This window comes from Notolepis coatsorum (assembly GCF_963971535.1).
Source record: "Notolepis coatsorum genome assembly, chromosome: 12".
Lineage (NCBI taxonomy): Eukaryota > Metazoa > Chordata > Actinopteri > Aulopiformes > Paralepididae > Notolepis > Notolepis coatsorum.
In genome coordinates this window covers 73233547-73249420 of record NC_140176.1, presented here as the reverse complement: position 1 = coordinate 73249420, position 15874 = coordinate 73233547, and the positions used below count along the sequence as shown (strand labels likewise).

General features: G+C 47.2%; 1 protein-coding gene across 1 annotated transcript in view; it reads right to left on the bottom strand.

Annotated features, from left to right (window-relative positions):
• Positions 1 to 15874, bottom strand: part of LOC311237910 (retinal-specific phospholipid-transporting ATPase ABCA4-like) — a gene marked incomplete at its 5' end in the record, with an annotated part of 151299 nt that overhangs the window by 94908 nt on the left and 40517 nt on the right. Inside the window, 1 exon segment of the mRNA XM_084325884.1 lies at positions 15286 to 15483. Coding sequence (XP_084182010.1) covers positions 15286 to 15483 — 198 coding nt within the window.

The window sequence follows — 15874 nt, the reverse complement described above, 5'->3', positions numbered from 1 at the left end:
TAACTGTCCTCCGAGTGTTTCTGGCCCCCTTCTGCATGGAGTGTCCTGGGAGAGAAGGAAGGAAGAGGGACAGGAGTACTGGAGGAACCAGGCTGTTCTTTCTCTCTCACCCTCCACTATATCAACTGTAAACAAAAGAGCCTTGACAGCTAGTTTTGTCGCGTCTGCCTAGCCGCGCCGCACCTGGGTGGATTTCCATGTCTTTGGGGACGAAGGGACAAGCTAGGAGATCCGCGGGCTGGCAGCCCCGTCAGACAGCCATGTAAATGCTCCCGTCACCTTGGGGCCAAATAGGCTTCTCTCTTCTCTATGAACACTATTATGTGGTGGCCATGGGCTGGTTTGGAATGTGCAGTGTTTTTTTTGGCAACCGGCTTCAAATGTATTGAAATCAACATGCGGCCACAAAAGCACAAAAGAGACCTGTGGTTCAAAATCAGTTCTGTGAGAGTCCGTGTCCAGAGAGAGAGAGAGACTGTGTCCAGAGAAAGAGAGAGACTGTGTCCAGAGAGAGAGAGAGACTGTGTCCAGAGAGAGAGAGAGACTGTGTCCAGAGAGAGAGACTGTGTCCAGAGAGAGAGAGAGACTGTGTCCAGAGAGAGAGAGACCGTGTCCAGAGAGAGAGACTGTCCAGAGAGAGAGAGAGAGACTGTGTCCAGAGAGAGAGAGAGGACTGTGTCCAGAGAGAGAGAGACTGTGTCCAGAGAGAGAGACTGTGTCCAGAGAGAGAGAGAGACTGTGTCCAGAGAGAGAGAGAGACTGTGTCCAGAGAGAGAGACTGTGTCCAGAGAGAGAGAGAGACTGTGTCCAGAGAGAGAGAGACTGTGTCCAGAGAGAGAGACTGTGTCCAGAGAGAGAGACTGTGTCCAGAGAGAGAGACTGTGTCCAGAGAGAGAGAGACTGTGTCCAGAGAGAGAGACTGTGTCCAGAGAGAGATACTGTGTCCAGAGAGAGAGAGAGACTGTGTCCAGAGAGAGAGAGACTGTGTCCAGAGAGAGAGAGAGACTGTGTCCAGAGAGAGAGAGACTGTGTCCAGAGAGAGAGACTGTGTCCAGAGAGAGAGAGAGACTGTGTCCAGAGAGAGAGACTGTGTCCAGAGAGAGAGAGACTGTGTCCAGAGAGAGAGAGAGACTGTGTCCAGAGAGAGAGACTGTGTCCAGAGAGAGAGAGAGAGACTGTGTCCAGAGAGAGAGACTGTGTCCAGAGAGAGAGACTGTGTCCAGAGAGAGAGACTGTGTCCAGAGAGAGAGACTGTGTCCAGAGAGAGAGAGACTGTGTCCAGAGAGAGAGACTGTGTCCAGAGAGAGAGAGAGACTGTGTCCAGAGAGAGAGAGAGACTGTGTCCAGAGAGAGAGAGAGACTGTGTCCAGAGAGAGAGAGAGACTGTGTCCAGAGAGAGAGAGAGACTGTGTCCAGAGAGAGAGACTGTGTCCAGAGAGAGAGACTGTGTCCAGAGAGAGAGAGACTGTGTCCAGAGAGAGAGACTGTGTCCAGAGAGAGAGAGACTGTGTCCAGAGAGAGAGAGAGACTGTGTCCAGAGAGAGAGAGACTGTGTCCAGAGAGAGAGAGAGACTGTGTCCAGAGAGAGAGAGAGACTGTGTCCAGAGAGAGAGACTGTGTCCAGAGAGAGAGAGAGACTGTGTCCAGAGAGAGAGACTGTGTCCAGAGAGAGAGAGAGACTGTGTCCAGAGAGAGAGTCTGTGTCCAGAGAGAGAGAGAGACTGTGTCCAGAGAGAGAGACTGTGTCCAGAGAGAGAGAGAGACTGTGTCCAGAGAGAGAGAGAGACTGTGTCCAGAGAGAGAGACTGTGTCCAGAGAGGAGAGAGAGACTGTGTCCAGAGAGAGAGACTGTGTCCAGAGAGAGAGACTGTGTCCAGAGAGAGAGACTGTGTCCCAGAGAGAGAGAGACTGTGTCCAGAGAGAGAGACTGTGTCCAGAGAGAGAGAGAGACTGTGTCCAGAGAGAGAGAGAGACACTGTCCAGAGAGAGAGACTGTGTCCAGAGAGAGAGACTGTGTCCAGAGAGAGAGACTGTGTCCAGAGAGAGAGAGAGACTGTGTCCAGAGAGAGAGACTGTGTCCAGAGAGAGAGACTGTGTCCAGAGAGAGAGAGAGAGACTGTGTCCAGAGAGAGAGACTGTGTCCAGAGAGAGAGAGACTGTGTCCAGAGAGAGAGAGACTGTGTCCAGAGAGAGAGACTGTGTCCAGAGAGAGAGACTGTGTCCAGAGAGAGAGACTGTGTCCAGAGAGAGAGAGAGAGAGACTGTGTCCAGAGAGAGAGACTGTGTCCAGAGAGAGAGAGACTGTGTCCAGAGAGAGAGAGACTGTGTCCAGAGAGAGAGACTGTGTCCAGAGAGAGAGACTGTGTCCAGAGAGAGAGAGAGAGACTGTGTCCAGAGAGAGAGACTGTGTCCAGAGAGAGAGACTGTGTCCAGAGAGAGAGAGAGAGACTGTGTCCAGAGAGAGAGAGACTGTGTCCAGAGAGAGAGACTGTGTCCAGAGAGAGAGAAGACTGTGTCCAGAGAGAGAGAGACTGTGTCCAGAGAGAGAGAGACTGTGTCCAGAGAGAGAGAGAGAGACTGTGTCCAGAGAGAGAGAGAGAGACTGTGTCCAGAGAGAGAGAGACTGTGTCCAGAGAGAGAGACTGTGTCCAGAGAGAGAGACTGTGTCCAGAGAGAGAGAGACTGTGTCCAGAGAGAGAGACTGTGTCCAGAAAGAGAGACTGTGTCCAGAGAGAGAGACTGTGTCCAGAGAGAGAGAGACTGTGTCCAGAGAGAGAGAGACTGTGTCCAGAGAGAGAGAGAGACTGTGTCCAGAGAGAGAGAGAGACTGTGTCCAGAGAGAGAGACTGTGTCCAGAGAGAGAGAGAGGACTGTGTCCAGAGAGAGAGAGGACTGTGTCCAGAGAGAGAGACTGTGTCCAGAGAGAGAGAGAGACTGTGTCCAGAGAGAGAGAGAGAGAGAGAGAGAGACTGTGTCCAGAGAGAGAGAGACTGTGTCCAGAGAGAGAGACTGTGTCCAGAGAGAGAGACTGTGTCCAGAGAGAGAGAGAGAGAGAGAGAGAGAGAGACTGTGTCCAGAGAGAGAGACTGTGTCCAGAGAGAGAGAGACTGTGTCCAGAGAGAGAGAGAGACTGTGTCCAGAGAGAGAGACTGTGTCCAGAGAGAGAGAGACTGTGTCCAGAGAGAGAGAGAGACTGTGTCCAGAGAGAGAGAGACTGTGTCCAGAGAGAGAGAGAGACTGTGTCCAGAGAGAGAGACTGTGTCCAGAGAGAGAGACTGTGTCCAGAGAGAGAGAGACTGTGTCCAGAGAGAGAGAGAGACTGTGTCCAGAGAGAGAGACTGTGTCCAGAGAGAGAGAGAGACTGTGTCCAGAGAGAGAGACTGTGTCCAGAGAGAGAGACTGTGTCCAGAGAGAGAGACTGTGTCCAGAGAGAGAGAGACTGTGTCCAGAGAGAGAGACTGTGTCCAGAGAGAGAGAGAGACTGTGTCCAGAGAGAGAGAGAGACACTGTCCAGAGAGAGAGACTGTGTCCAGAGAGAGAGACTGTGTCCAGAGAGAGAGACTGTGTCCAGAGAGAGAGAGAGACTGTGTCCAGAGAGAGAGAGAGACTGTGTCCAGAGAGAGAGAGACTGTGTCCAGAGAGAGAGACTGTGTCCAGAGAGAGAGACTGTGTCCAGAGAGAGAGACTGTGTCCAGAGAGAGAGAGACTGTGTCCAGAGAGAGAGACTGTGTCCAGAGAGAGAGAGACTGTGTCCAGAGAGAGAGAGAGACTGTGTCCAGAGAGAGAGATACTGTGTCCAGAGAGAGAGAGACTGTGTCCAGAGAGAGAGAGAGACTGTGTCCAGAGAGAGAGACTGTGTCCAGAGAGAGAGAGAGACTGTGTCCAGAGAGAGAGACTGTGTCCAGAGAGAGAGAGAGACTGTGTCCAGAGAGAGAGACTGTGTCCAGAGAGAGAGAGAGAGAGACTGTGTCCAGAGAGAGAGACTGTGTCCAGAGAGAGAGAGAGACTGTGTCCAGAGAGAGAGAGAGACACTGTCCAGAGAGAGAGACTGTGTCCAGAGAGAGAGACTGTGTCCAGAGAGAGAGACTGTGTCCAGAGAGAGAGAGAGACTGTGTCCAGAGAGAGAGACTGTGTCCAGAGAGAGAGACTGTGTCCAGAGAGAGAGAGACTGTGTCCAGAGAGAGAGAGAGACTGTGTCCAGAGAGAGAGACTGTGTCCAGAGAGAGAGACTGTGTCCAGAGAGAGAGAGAGAGACTGTGTCCAGAGAGAGAGACTGTGTCCAGAGAGAGAGAGACTGTGTCCAGAGAGAGAGAGACTGTGTCCAGAGAGAGAGACTGTGTCCAGAGAGAGAGACTGTGTCCAGAGAGAGAGACTGTGTCCAGAGAGAGAGACTGTGTCCAGAGAGAGAGAGAGAGACTGTGTCCAGAGAGAGAGAGACTGTGTCCAGAGAGAGAGACTGTGTCCAGAGAGAGAGAGACTGTGTCCAGAGAGAGAGAGACTGTGTCCAGAGAGAGAGAGACTGTGTCCAGAGAGAGAGAGAGAGAGAGACTGTGTCCAGAGAGAGAGAGAGAGAGAGACTGTGTCCAGAGAGAGAGAGACTGTGTCCAGAGAGAGAGAGAGACTGTGTCCAGAGAGAGAGAGACTGTGTCCAGAGAGAGAGACTGTGTCCAGAGAGAGAGACTGTGTCCAGAGAGAGAGAGAGACTGTGTCCAGAGAGAGAGACTGTGTCCAGAGAGAGAGACTGTGTCCAGAGAGAGAGACTGTGTCCAGAGAGAGAGAGACTGTGTCCAGAGAGAGAGACTGTGTCCAGAGAGAGAGAGAGACTGTGTCCAGAGAGAGAGAGAGACTGTGTCCAGAGAGAGAGACTGTGTCCAGAGAGAGAGACTGTGTCCAGAGAGAGAGACTGTGTCCAGAGAGAGAGAGAGACTGTGTCCAGAGAGAGAGAAGTCCAGGGGGGGGAAGCCTGGGGGGTGTCCGCGAGAGAGAGAGGAGAGACTGTGTCCAGAGAAGAAGACTGTGTCCAGAGAGAGACTGTGTCCAGAGAGAGAGAGAGACTGTGTCCAGAGAGAGAGACTGTGTCCAGAGAGAGAGCTGTGTCAGAGAGAGAGAGAGACTGTGTCCAGAGAGAGAGACTGTGTCCAGAGAGAGAGAGACTGTGTCCAGAGAGAGAGAGACTGTGTCCAGAGAGAGAGAGACTGTGTCCAGAGAGAGAGACTGTGTCCAGAGAGAGAGACTGTGTCCAGAGAGAGAGAGAGAGACTGTGTCCAGAGAGAGAGACTGTGTCCAGAGAGAGAGACTGTGTCCAGAGAGAGAGAGAGACTGTGTCCAGAGAGAGAGAGACTGTGTCCAGAGAGAGAGACTGTGTCCAGAGAGAGAGAGACTGTGTCCAGAGAGAGAGAGACTGTGTCCAGAGAGAGAGAGACTGTGTCCAGAGAGAGAGAGAGAGACTGTGTCCAGAGAGAGAGAGAGAGACTGTGTCCAGAGAGAGAGAGACTGTGTCCAGAGAGAGAGACTGTGTCCAGAGAGAGAGACTGTGTCCAGAGAGAGAGAGACTGTGTCCAGAGAGAGAGACTGTGTCCAGAGAGAGAGACTGTGTCCAGAGAGAGAGACTGTGTCCAGAGAGAGAGAGACTGTGTCCAGAGAGAGAGAGACTGTGTCCAGAGAGAGAGAGAGACTGTGTCCAGAGAGAGAGAGAGACTGTGTCCAGAGAGAGAGACTGTGTCCAGAGAGAGAGAGAGACTGTGTCCAGAGAGAGAGAGACTGTGTCCAGAGAGAGAGAGAGAGAGAGAGAGAGACTGTGTCCAGAGAGAGAGAGACTGTGTCCAGAGAGAGAGACTGTGTCCAGAGAGAGAGACTGTGTCCAGAGAGAGAGAGAGTGAGAGAGAGAGAGAGAGAGACTGTGTCCAGAGAGAGAGACTGTGTCCAGAGAGAGAGAGACTGTGTCCAGAGAGAGAGAGAGACTGTGTCCAGAGAGAGAGACTGTGTCCAGAGAGAGAGAGACTGTGTCCAGAGAGAGAGAGAGACTGTGTCCAGAGAGAGAGAGACTGTGTCCAGAGAGAGAGAGAGACTGTGTCCAGAGAGAGAGACTGTGTCCAGAGAGAGAGACTGTGTCCAGAGAGAGAGAGACTGTGTCCAGAGAGAGAGAGAGACTGTGTCCAGAGAGAGAGACTGTGTCCAGAGAGAGAGAGAGACTGTGTCCAGAGAGAGAGACTGTGTCCAGAGAGAGAGACTGTGTCCAGAGAGAGAGACTGTGTCCAGAGAGAGAGAGACTGTGTCCAGAGAGAGAGACTGTGTCCAGAGAGAGAGAGACTGTGTCCAGAGAGAGAGAGAGACACTGTCCAGAGAGAGAGACTGTGTCCAGAGAGAGAGACTGTGTCCAGAGAGAGAGACTGTGTCCAGAGAGAGAGAGAGACTGTGTCCAGAGAGAGAGAGAGACTGTGTCCAGAGAGAGAGACTGTGTCCAGAGAGAGAGACTGTGTCCAGAGAGAGAGACTGTGTCCAGAGAGAGAGACTGTGTCCAGAGAGAGAGAGACTGTGTCCAGAGAGAGAGACTGTGTCCAGAGAGAGAGAGACTGTGTCCAGAGAGAGAGAGAGACTGTGTCCAGAGAGAGAGAGACTGTGTCCAGAGAGAGAGAGAGACTGTGTCCAGAGAGAGAGAGAGACTGTGTCCAGAGAGAGAGACTGTGTCCAGAGAGAGAGAGAGACTGTGTCCAGAGAGAGAGACTGTGTCCAGAGAGAGAGAGAGACTGTGTCCAGAGAGAGAGTCTGTGTCCAGAGAGAGAGAGAGAGAGACTGTGTCCAGAGAGAGAGACTGTGTCCAGAGAGAGAGAGAGACTGTGTCCAGAGAGAGAGAGAGACACTGTCCAGAGAGAGAGACTGTGTCCAGAGAGAGAGACTGTGTCCAGAGAGAGAGACTGTGTCCAGAGAGAGAGAGAGACTGTGTCCAGAGAGAGAGACTGTGTCCAGAGAGAGAGACTGTGTCCAGAGAGAGAGAGACTGTGTCCAGAGAGAGAGAGAGACTGTGTCCAGAGAGAGAGACTGTGTCCAGAGAGAGAGACTGTGTCCAGAGAGAGAGAGAGAGACTGTGTCCAGAGAGAGAGACTGTGTCCAGAGAGAGAGAGACTGTGTCCAGAGAGAGAGAGACTGTGTCCAGAGAGAGAGACTGTGTCCAGAGAGAGAGACTGTGTCCAGAGAGAGAGACTGTGTCCAGAGAGAGAGACTGTGTCCAGAGAGAGAGAGAGAGACTGTGTCCAGAGAGAGAGAGACTGTGTCCAGAGAGAGAGACTGTGTCCAGAGAGAGAGAGACTGTGTCCAGAGAGAGAGAGACTGTGTCCAGAGAGAGAGAGACTGTGTCCAGAGAGAGAGAGAGAGAGAGACTGTGTCCAGAGAGAGAGAGAGAGAGAGACTGTGTCCAGAGAGAGAGAGACTGTGTCCAGAGAGAGAGAGAGACTGTGTCCAGAGAGAGAGAGACTGTGTCCAGAGAGAGAGACTGTGTCCAGAGAGAGAGACTGTGTCCAGAGAGAGAGAGAGAGAGAGAGAGAGACTGTGTCCAGAGAGAGAGACTGTGTCCAGAGAGAGAGAGACTGTGTCCAGAGAGAGAGAGAGACTGTGTCCAGAGAGACCAATGGTTTGACAAAGAATGTAAAGCTCTTAGAACACAGCTAAGAAAAATATCAAACCAGAAACACATAAACCCACAAAATGACACCCTACGCCTCCAATACTGTGAATCATTGAAACACTACAAAAAGACCATCAGAATTAAAAGGAACAATCACGTAAATAAACAATTGTGCAAAATAGAGGACTCTCTAAGCTCTAACTCCTTCTGGGACCACTGGAACTCATTGAATAAAGATAAGCCGGAAGAAATGGCTATCCAAGATGGGGATGTTTGGACAAACCACTTCACATCACTCTTTACAACTGTACCCCTAAATACAAAAACGGAAACCAGCCAGATATGTGAAAAATTACAAAAATGGGAAAATATCATAAAGGATAATCAAAACCCTTTAGACTTCCCAATCACAGAACAAGAGCTGAAATCAAAACTCCAGTGCCTTAAAGCTAGAAAGGCCTGTGGTACAGATGGCATATTAAATGAAATGATTAAACACAGCTCTGAAAAATTCCAATTGGCTATTTTAAAATTATTCAATTTGACACTAAATCTAGGCTATTTTCCTGATATCTGGAATGAAGGACTCATAACCCCAATTTTCAAGAGTGGAGATAAACATGACCCAAAAAACTATAGGGGTATCTGTGTGACGAGTAATTTGGGCAAACTTCTATGTAGTATCATCAACACCAGACTCATAGAATTCCTTACAGAACACAGCGTTCTAAGTAAAAGCCAAATCGGATTCTTACCAAATTATCGTACCTCTGACCATATATACACTCTTAAAACCCTAATTGACATTCACGTAAAACAGAACAAAAACAAAATATATTCCTGCTTTGTCGATTTTGAAAAAGCCTTTGACTCAATTTGGCACAAAGGTCTTTTCTTCAAAATTCTAGAAAGTGGTGTTGGAGGAAATACATATGACTTGATCAAATCCATGTACACAAAAAACAGATGTGCTGTTAGAATTGGAAATAAAAGAACAAATTTCTTCACCCAGGGTCGCGGAGTCCGCCAGGGGTGCAATTTAAGTCCAACATTGTTCAATATATATATAAATGAATTAGCAAAGTTATTAGAACTTTCTACTGCACCCGGTCTGACTCTGCACGATACCGATGTAAAATTACTGATGTACGCAGATGATCTGGTTCTGCTGTCAGCCACTAAAGAGGGTCTACAACAGAACCTAGACATCCTCCACCAGTTCTGTCAGACATGGTCTCTGAACGTAAACATGAAGAAGACTAAAGTCATGATCTTTCAAAGGAGACACGAGTCTCAGAGTTCACATAATACATTTAAATTAGGCACACACATATTAGAAAACACAAAAAGCTACCCATATTTGGGATTGAAAATAAATCATAATGGAAACTTCAATATGGCTGTGAATGAATTGAAGGAGAAGGGAAGAAGGGCTTTTTATGCCATCAAAAGGAAAATTCCAATTGACATCCCAATTAGGACCTGGCTCAAAATTCTAAATTCCGTAATAAATCCAATAATATTATATGGCAGTGAAGTGTGGGGTCCATTAACTAACCAAGATTTCCCAAAATGGGAAAAACACCCATTAGAAGTACTGCATGCAGAATTGTGCAAAAACCTACTTAAGGTCCACAGACACACTGCCAATAATGCATGCAGGGCAGAACTCGGCCAATACCCCCTAATCATTCAAATTCAAAAGCGAGCCATAAAATTTTACACACACCTCCAATCAAGTGACCCCCACTCCTACCACTACAAAGCCCTTCAGAGCCAAGAGATGAACCCAGATAAGAGTCCCCTCTGCCAGCTAGTCAGAAATCTCTGCCCACAAATGCCTCAGGACAGATACCAAAAAATCTGGCCCAACCAAATAACCTCAAAACAAAAAGAAAACTATATAGAATATTGGAACAAATCAACCAAATCTCAAAGTAAATTAGAATTCTATTTGACCCTAAACAGAGAGTACACGGTGGCAGAATACCTGACTACTGTGAATGATATAAAATTAAGAAAGACATTGACACGGTACAGACTGAGTGGACATAGTCTAGCCATAGAAACAGGCCGTCACAGGCAGAACTGGCTGCCCAGAGAGGCCAGGCTGTGTTCACTTTGTCATCAGGGGGATGTTGAGACAGAACCTCACTTCCTACTATACTGTGAAAAATACAAGGATTTAAGAGAAGTTTTCTTTTATAAAATAAATAAAATTGATCCACAGTTTATCCATCTCCCTGATAATCAAAAGCTGTTATATATATGTGGGGAGAAAAGTCAGTGTACAGTATTAGCTGCAAAATATGTAGATGGTTGTCATACAATAAGAGAACAAGCCCTGTAAATACATGTATCTGGGTGGCTACATCTGTAAAATGACTACCCGATGGAATGTTTATTTTGTAATTTAATATGTTTCTGTTGATTGTTTTACTTATTGCTAATATTATGGTATGTTTTATTGCTTAATAATATATATGTTATTGTTTGTATGTTGGACTTGCTTTGGCAATAAGTATGTTGATATTTCATGCCAATAAAGCCTATTTGAATTGAATTGAATTGAATTGAGAGAGACTGTGTCCAGAGAGAGAGAGACTGTGTCCAGAGAGAGAGACTGTGTCCAGAGAGAGAGAGAGAGACTGTGTCCAGAGAGAGAGACTGTGTCCAGAGAGAGAGACTGTGTCCAGAGAGAGAGAGAGACTGTGTCCAGAGAGAGAGAGACTGTGTCCAGAGAGAGAGAGAGACTGTGTCCAGAGAGAGAGAGAGACTGTGTCCAGAGAGAGAGAGAGACTGTGTCCAGAGAGAGAGAGACTGTGTCCAGAGAGAGAGACTGTGTCCAGAGAGAGAGAGAGACTGTGTCCAGAGAGAGAGAGAGAGAGAGAGAGAGACTGTGTCCAGAGAGAGAGACTGTGTCCAGAGAGAGAGAGACTGTGTCCAGAGAGAGAGAGAGACTGTGTCCAGAGAGAGAGACTGTGTCCAGAGAGAGAGAGACTGTGTCCAGAGAGAGAGAGAGACTGTGTCCAGAGAGAGAGAGACTGTGTCCAGAGAGAGAGAGAGACTGTGTCCAGAGAGAGAGACTGTGTCCAGAGAGAGAGACTGTGTCCAGAGAGAGAGAGACTGTGTCCAGAGAGAGAGACTGTGTCCAGAGAGAGAGACTGTGTCCAGAGAGAGAGAGAGACTGTGTCCAGAGAGAGAGAGACTGTGTCCAGAGAGAGAGACTGTGTCCAGAGAGAGAGAGACTGTGTCCAGAGAGAGAGAGACTGTGTCCAGAGAGAGAGACTGTGTCCAGAGAGAGAGACTGTGTCCAGAGAGAGAGAGAGACTGTGTCCAGAGAGAGAGACTGTGTCCAGAGAGAGAGACTGTGTCCAGAGAGAGAGACTGTGTCCAGAGAGAGAGAGACTGTGTCCAGAGAGAGAGAGACTGTGTCCAGAGAGAGAGACTGTGTCCAGAGAGAGAGACTGTGTCCAGAGAGAGAGACTGTGTCCAGAGAGAGAGAGAGACTGTGTCCAGAGAGAGAGACTGTGTCCAGAGAGAGAGATGCACAGGCCTCCTCTAGCTCAAAGGTCTTTTCTTCAAAATTCTAGAAAGTGGTGTTGGAGGAAATACATATGACTTGATCAAATCCATGTACACAAAAAACAGATGTGCTGTTAGAATTGGAAATAAAAGAACAAATTTCTTCACCCAGGGTCACGGAGTCCGCCAGGGGTGCAATTTAAGCCCAACATTGTTTAATATATATATAAATGAATTAGCAAAGTTATTAGAACTTTCTACTGCACCCGGTCTGACTCTGCACGATACCAATGTAAAATTACTGATGTACGCAGATGATCTGGTTCTGCTGTCAGCCACTAAAGAGGGTCTACAACAGAACCTAGACATCCTCCACCAGTTCTGCCAGACATGGTCTCTGAACATAAACATGAAGAAGACTAGAGTCATGATCTTTCAAAGGAGACACGAGTCTCAGAGTTCACATAATACATTTAAATTAGGCACACACATATTAGAAAACACAAAAAGCTACCCATATTTGGGATTGAAAATAAATCATAATGGAAACTTCAATATGGCTGTGAATGAATTGAAGGAGAAGGGAAGAATGGCTTTTTATGCCATCAAAAGGAAAATTCCAATTGACATCCCAATTAGGACCTGGCTCAAAATTCTAAATTCCGTAATAAATCCAATAATATTATATGGCAGTGAAGTGTGGGGTCCATTAACTAACCAAGATTTCCCAAAATGGGAAAAACACCCATTAGAAGTACTGCATGCAGAATTGTGCAAAAACCTACTTAAGGTCCACAGACACACTGCCAATAATGCATGCAGGGCAGAACTCGGCCAATACCCCCTAATCATTCAAATTCAAAAGCGAGCCATACAATTTTACACACACCTCCAATCAAGTGACCCCCACTCATACCACTACAAAGCCCTTCAGAGCCAAGAGATGAACCCAGATAAGAGTCCCCTCTGCCAGCTAGTCAGAAATCTCTGCCCACAAATGCTTCAGGACAGATACCAAAAAATCTGGCCCAACCAAATAATCTCAAAGCAAAAAGAAAACGATATAGAATATTGGAACAAATCAACCAAATCTCAAAGTAAATTAGAATTCTATTTGACCCTAAACAGAGAGTACATGGTGGCAGAATACCTGACTACTGTGAGTGAGATAAAATTAAGAAAAACATTGACACGGTACAGACTGTGTGGACACAGTCTAGCCATAGAAACAGGCCGTTACAGGCAAAACTGGCTGCCCAGAGAGGCCAGGCTGTGTTCACTTTGCCATCAGGGGGACATTGAGACAGAACTTCACTTCCTGCTATACTGTGAGAAATACAAGGACCTAAGAGAAGTCTTCTTTGATAAAATAAACAAAATTGATGCACAGTTTATCCACCTCCCTGATCACCAAAAGCTACTATACATGTGTGGGGAGAAAAGTCAGTGTACAGCATTAGCTGCAAAATATGTAGACGGTTGTCACAAAATAAGAGAACAAGCCCTGTAAAATGTATCTGAATGGCCACACTTGAAAAATGACTACCCGATCGAGTGACTATTTTGTAAATTAATATGTTTCTTGTTGATTGTCCTTACTGTTATTACAAATGTTATGATATTTTATTGCTTAATATATATGTTATTGTTTGTATGTTGAACTTGCTTTGGCAATAAGTATGTTAATATTTCATGCCAATAAAGCCTATTTGAATTGAATTGAATTGAATTGAATTGAATTGACTGTGTCCAGAGAGAGAGACTGTGTCCAGAGAGAGAGACTGTGTCCAGAGAGAGAGACTGTGTCCAGAGAGAGAGAGACTGTGTCCAGAGAGAGAGACTGTGTCCAGAGAGAGAGAGAGACTGTGTCCAGAGAGAGAGAGACTGTGTCCAGAGAGAGAGAGACTGTGTCCAGAGAGAGAGACTGTGTCCAGAGAGAGAGACTGTGTCCAGAGAGAGAGACTGTGTCCAGGGAGAGAGACTGTGTCCAGAGAGAGAGAGAGACTGTGTCCAGAGAGAGAGAGACTGTGTCCAGAGAGAGAGACTGTGTCCAGAGAGAGAGACTGTGTCCAGAGAGAGAGACCGTGTCCAGAGAGAGAGAGAGACTGTGTCCAGAGAGAGAGAGACTGTGTCCAGAGAGAGAGAGACTGTGTCCAGAGAGAGAGACTGTGTCCAGAGAGAGAGACTGTGCTTTTCTTTTTTCATTCCTGTAAGAAAACAAAAAGATCAAGAGAAGGTTACTATGGTGAGTGAGTGAGTGAGTGAGTGAGTGAGTGAGTGAGTGAGTGAGTGAGTGAGTGAGTGAGTGAGTGAGTGAGTGAGTGAGTGAGTGAGTGAGTGAGTGAGTGAGTGAGTGAGTGAGTGAGTGAGTGAGTGAGTGAGGGAGTGAGGGAGTGAGGCATGATGCAACTTTTACCATTGGCTAGAAGTTGCATCTAAAAATCCCACCTGTTGCCTTAAAACACAGGCCAAGCCTCCTCTAGCTCAAAAGGGTCTAGGGGGGTAGGAAGGAGATATAAGTGTGAGGCGTAAGCACCATAACATGCCAAAGAAGACCCCATGCACTGAAGCCTGGGCTTGTGTGTGGACAGTACAGAGAGACGCAGAAGGAGCTTCTATCCCCAGGCCATCAGGATGCTCAATGACAATGACACTATGTAACAACCCATCATCTACACTCACTGCAGTGCACACACAACCACACTTACACACTCACTTTAAACAAACACTCACCTTATCACTCACTGTATCCACTTTAGACACTTTAACACACTTTATATAGATCTATTATCAAAGAGATTTGCACTACCTCATACCTCATTTGCACCCTACCCTAAGTTTTGTACCTCTGCATTGTACCTCACTGTTACTCATTTTACTCTGTATTGTATAATATATGTATATTGACTTCACTTACTTTTTACTTACTTCTTAATGACTTTTATTTTTTTACTGTATGTAGCACACTCTCAGGGGCTCATACAGAAACAAGCATTTCATCATAAAGTATTCTGTATTTTGTTGTGACTAATAATAAACAAACTTGAAACTTGAAAACTTGACAAGCTATAATCACTGCCTTCCCTCATTACACCCGCCTTGAGTACGACTGTGGATATGAGGCTAATATGCAAGGGTGTGGCCAGTGTGTGAGGTAAGCATAGAAGGAAGCAAAGAAGCATATGGCATATGTCATGTATGTCCCTATGCCATAAATGTCATGATGTCATGTATGTTGTGTATGTCATAAATGTCACTATGAATTGAAAATGGGGGACCCTGATGTAAACAAGACAAACGTCTTTCTCTGGTCTGCATCCCCTTAACAATTGTGTGTATTGAGCCGTACTTTATATTGTACCCGTTCTGCAATCTGTTAAATAAAGTTTTCATTCATTCATTCATTCATTCAAGGACCAATCGGTGCAAGCAGAAAAACAGAGCACCCTCTTACAACATCCTGGGATACTACGTCCGGGGTCTCACACTCCTTTAAGTCCCCTGTCCATGGCGCGTCTATTCTTATCCTAACGGATTTATGCTTCCGTGTTCGCGTTTTGCTCTCTGATTGGCCACTGATGTTTCTGGTCGCGCCAATCGTGTGACGGCAAGTTCTTTTGCCGGTTAAGCTTAGGCACTCTTTCGAAGTTGGTTAAGGTTAGAGTTTGTCTTAGAGCATGGCGATAGAACGCCAGCCCTGATTCCAAACTCTAACCTTAACCAACTTCGAAAGAGTCGCTTAAGCTTAACCAGTGATAAACTAGGCGTTAGGTAGTTTGCTGCTGTTCGAGACGGAAATGGGCGCATCACGCGATTGGGCGCACATGTCACATGACCAGAAACGTCAGTGGCCAATCAGATCGCGCGGATGCGTAAATCCGTTAGGATAAGAATAGACGCGTCCAGGGTTTCTCCACAATTTCAGAATTTCAGAACAGTTGAACAGTTGGGTCAGTTGGATCAGTGATGGCGGTTGGGTAACTTGACCGTCAACTACGCCAAATCGTTATATTCTTCACAACCAAAAATATCACCATAATGTCAAATGACAGCGGCAGCTACACCTGACACGTGTCGCCATACGTGTATCAGAAGAACCAAAACAACTTCCCCCATCATTCCACCTCAGCCGCCCTCACCTCCGCGTATCGGTTGAGCGTGCGGACGACCCCGTCCGTGAGGTTGAAGACGTTCCGCCAGTCGAAGTCGGCCACGTCGTCGGGGCGGTCCTCCGGCGGGCCGTTGTGCAGGAAGTTGAGGATGTGTTTGGAGGAGAAAGGCGCCTCCGCCAGAGTCTTGTCCATGAAGTCCATCACCGTGGGGTTGCGGATGGAGTCCTGAACGTGAACAGGAAAGAGTGAGGTGGGGGGGAGGGTTCAAGTACACATGATGACAATGTCTGTGTGCCAGTGCCCCCCCTCCCTCCCCCCAGAGGTCCTAGGGGGGCCCTACTCCCTACAAGACTAGGAAGATGAGGAAAGGATCAATAGGCGGCCGCCGATTTTTGGCAACATTTTAGATTTCTTATTATATCTTAATAGTAATCGATAGTACTCAAAAAGTGTTATGTCTGACACTGAAATGAAAAGATCTGCTGTTTTGTTAAAGGGCAGGAGCTAAAATAGTGGTTCTCAACCTTTTTTGGGTTAACACCCCCCTATCTGATGTCCATGTTCCATAACGTCCCCCTCAATATATTTGTATGGGAATAAACATTTTGGGATCAAA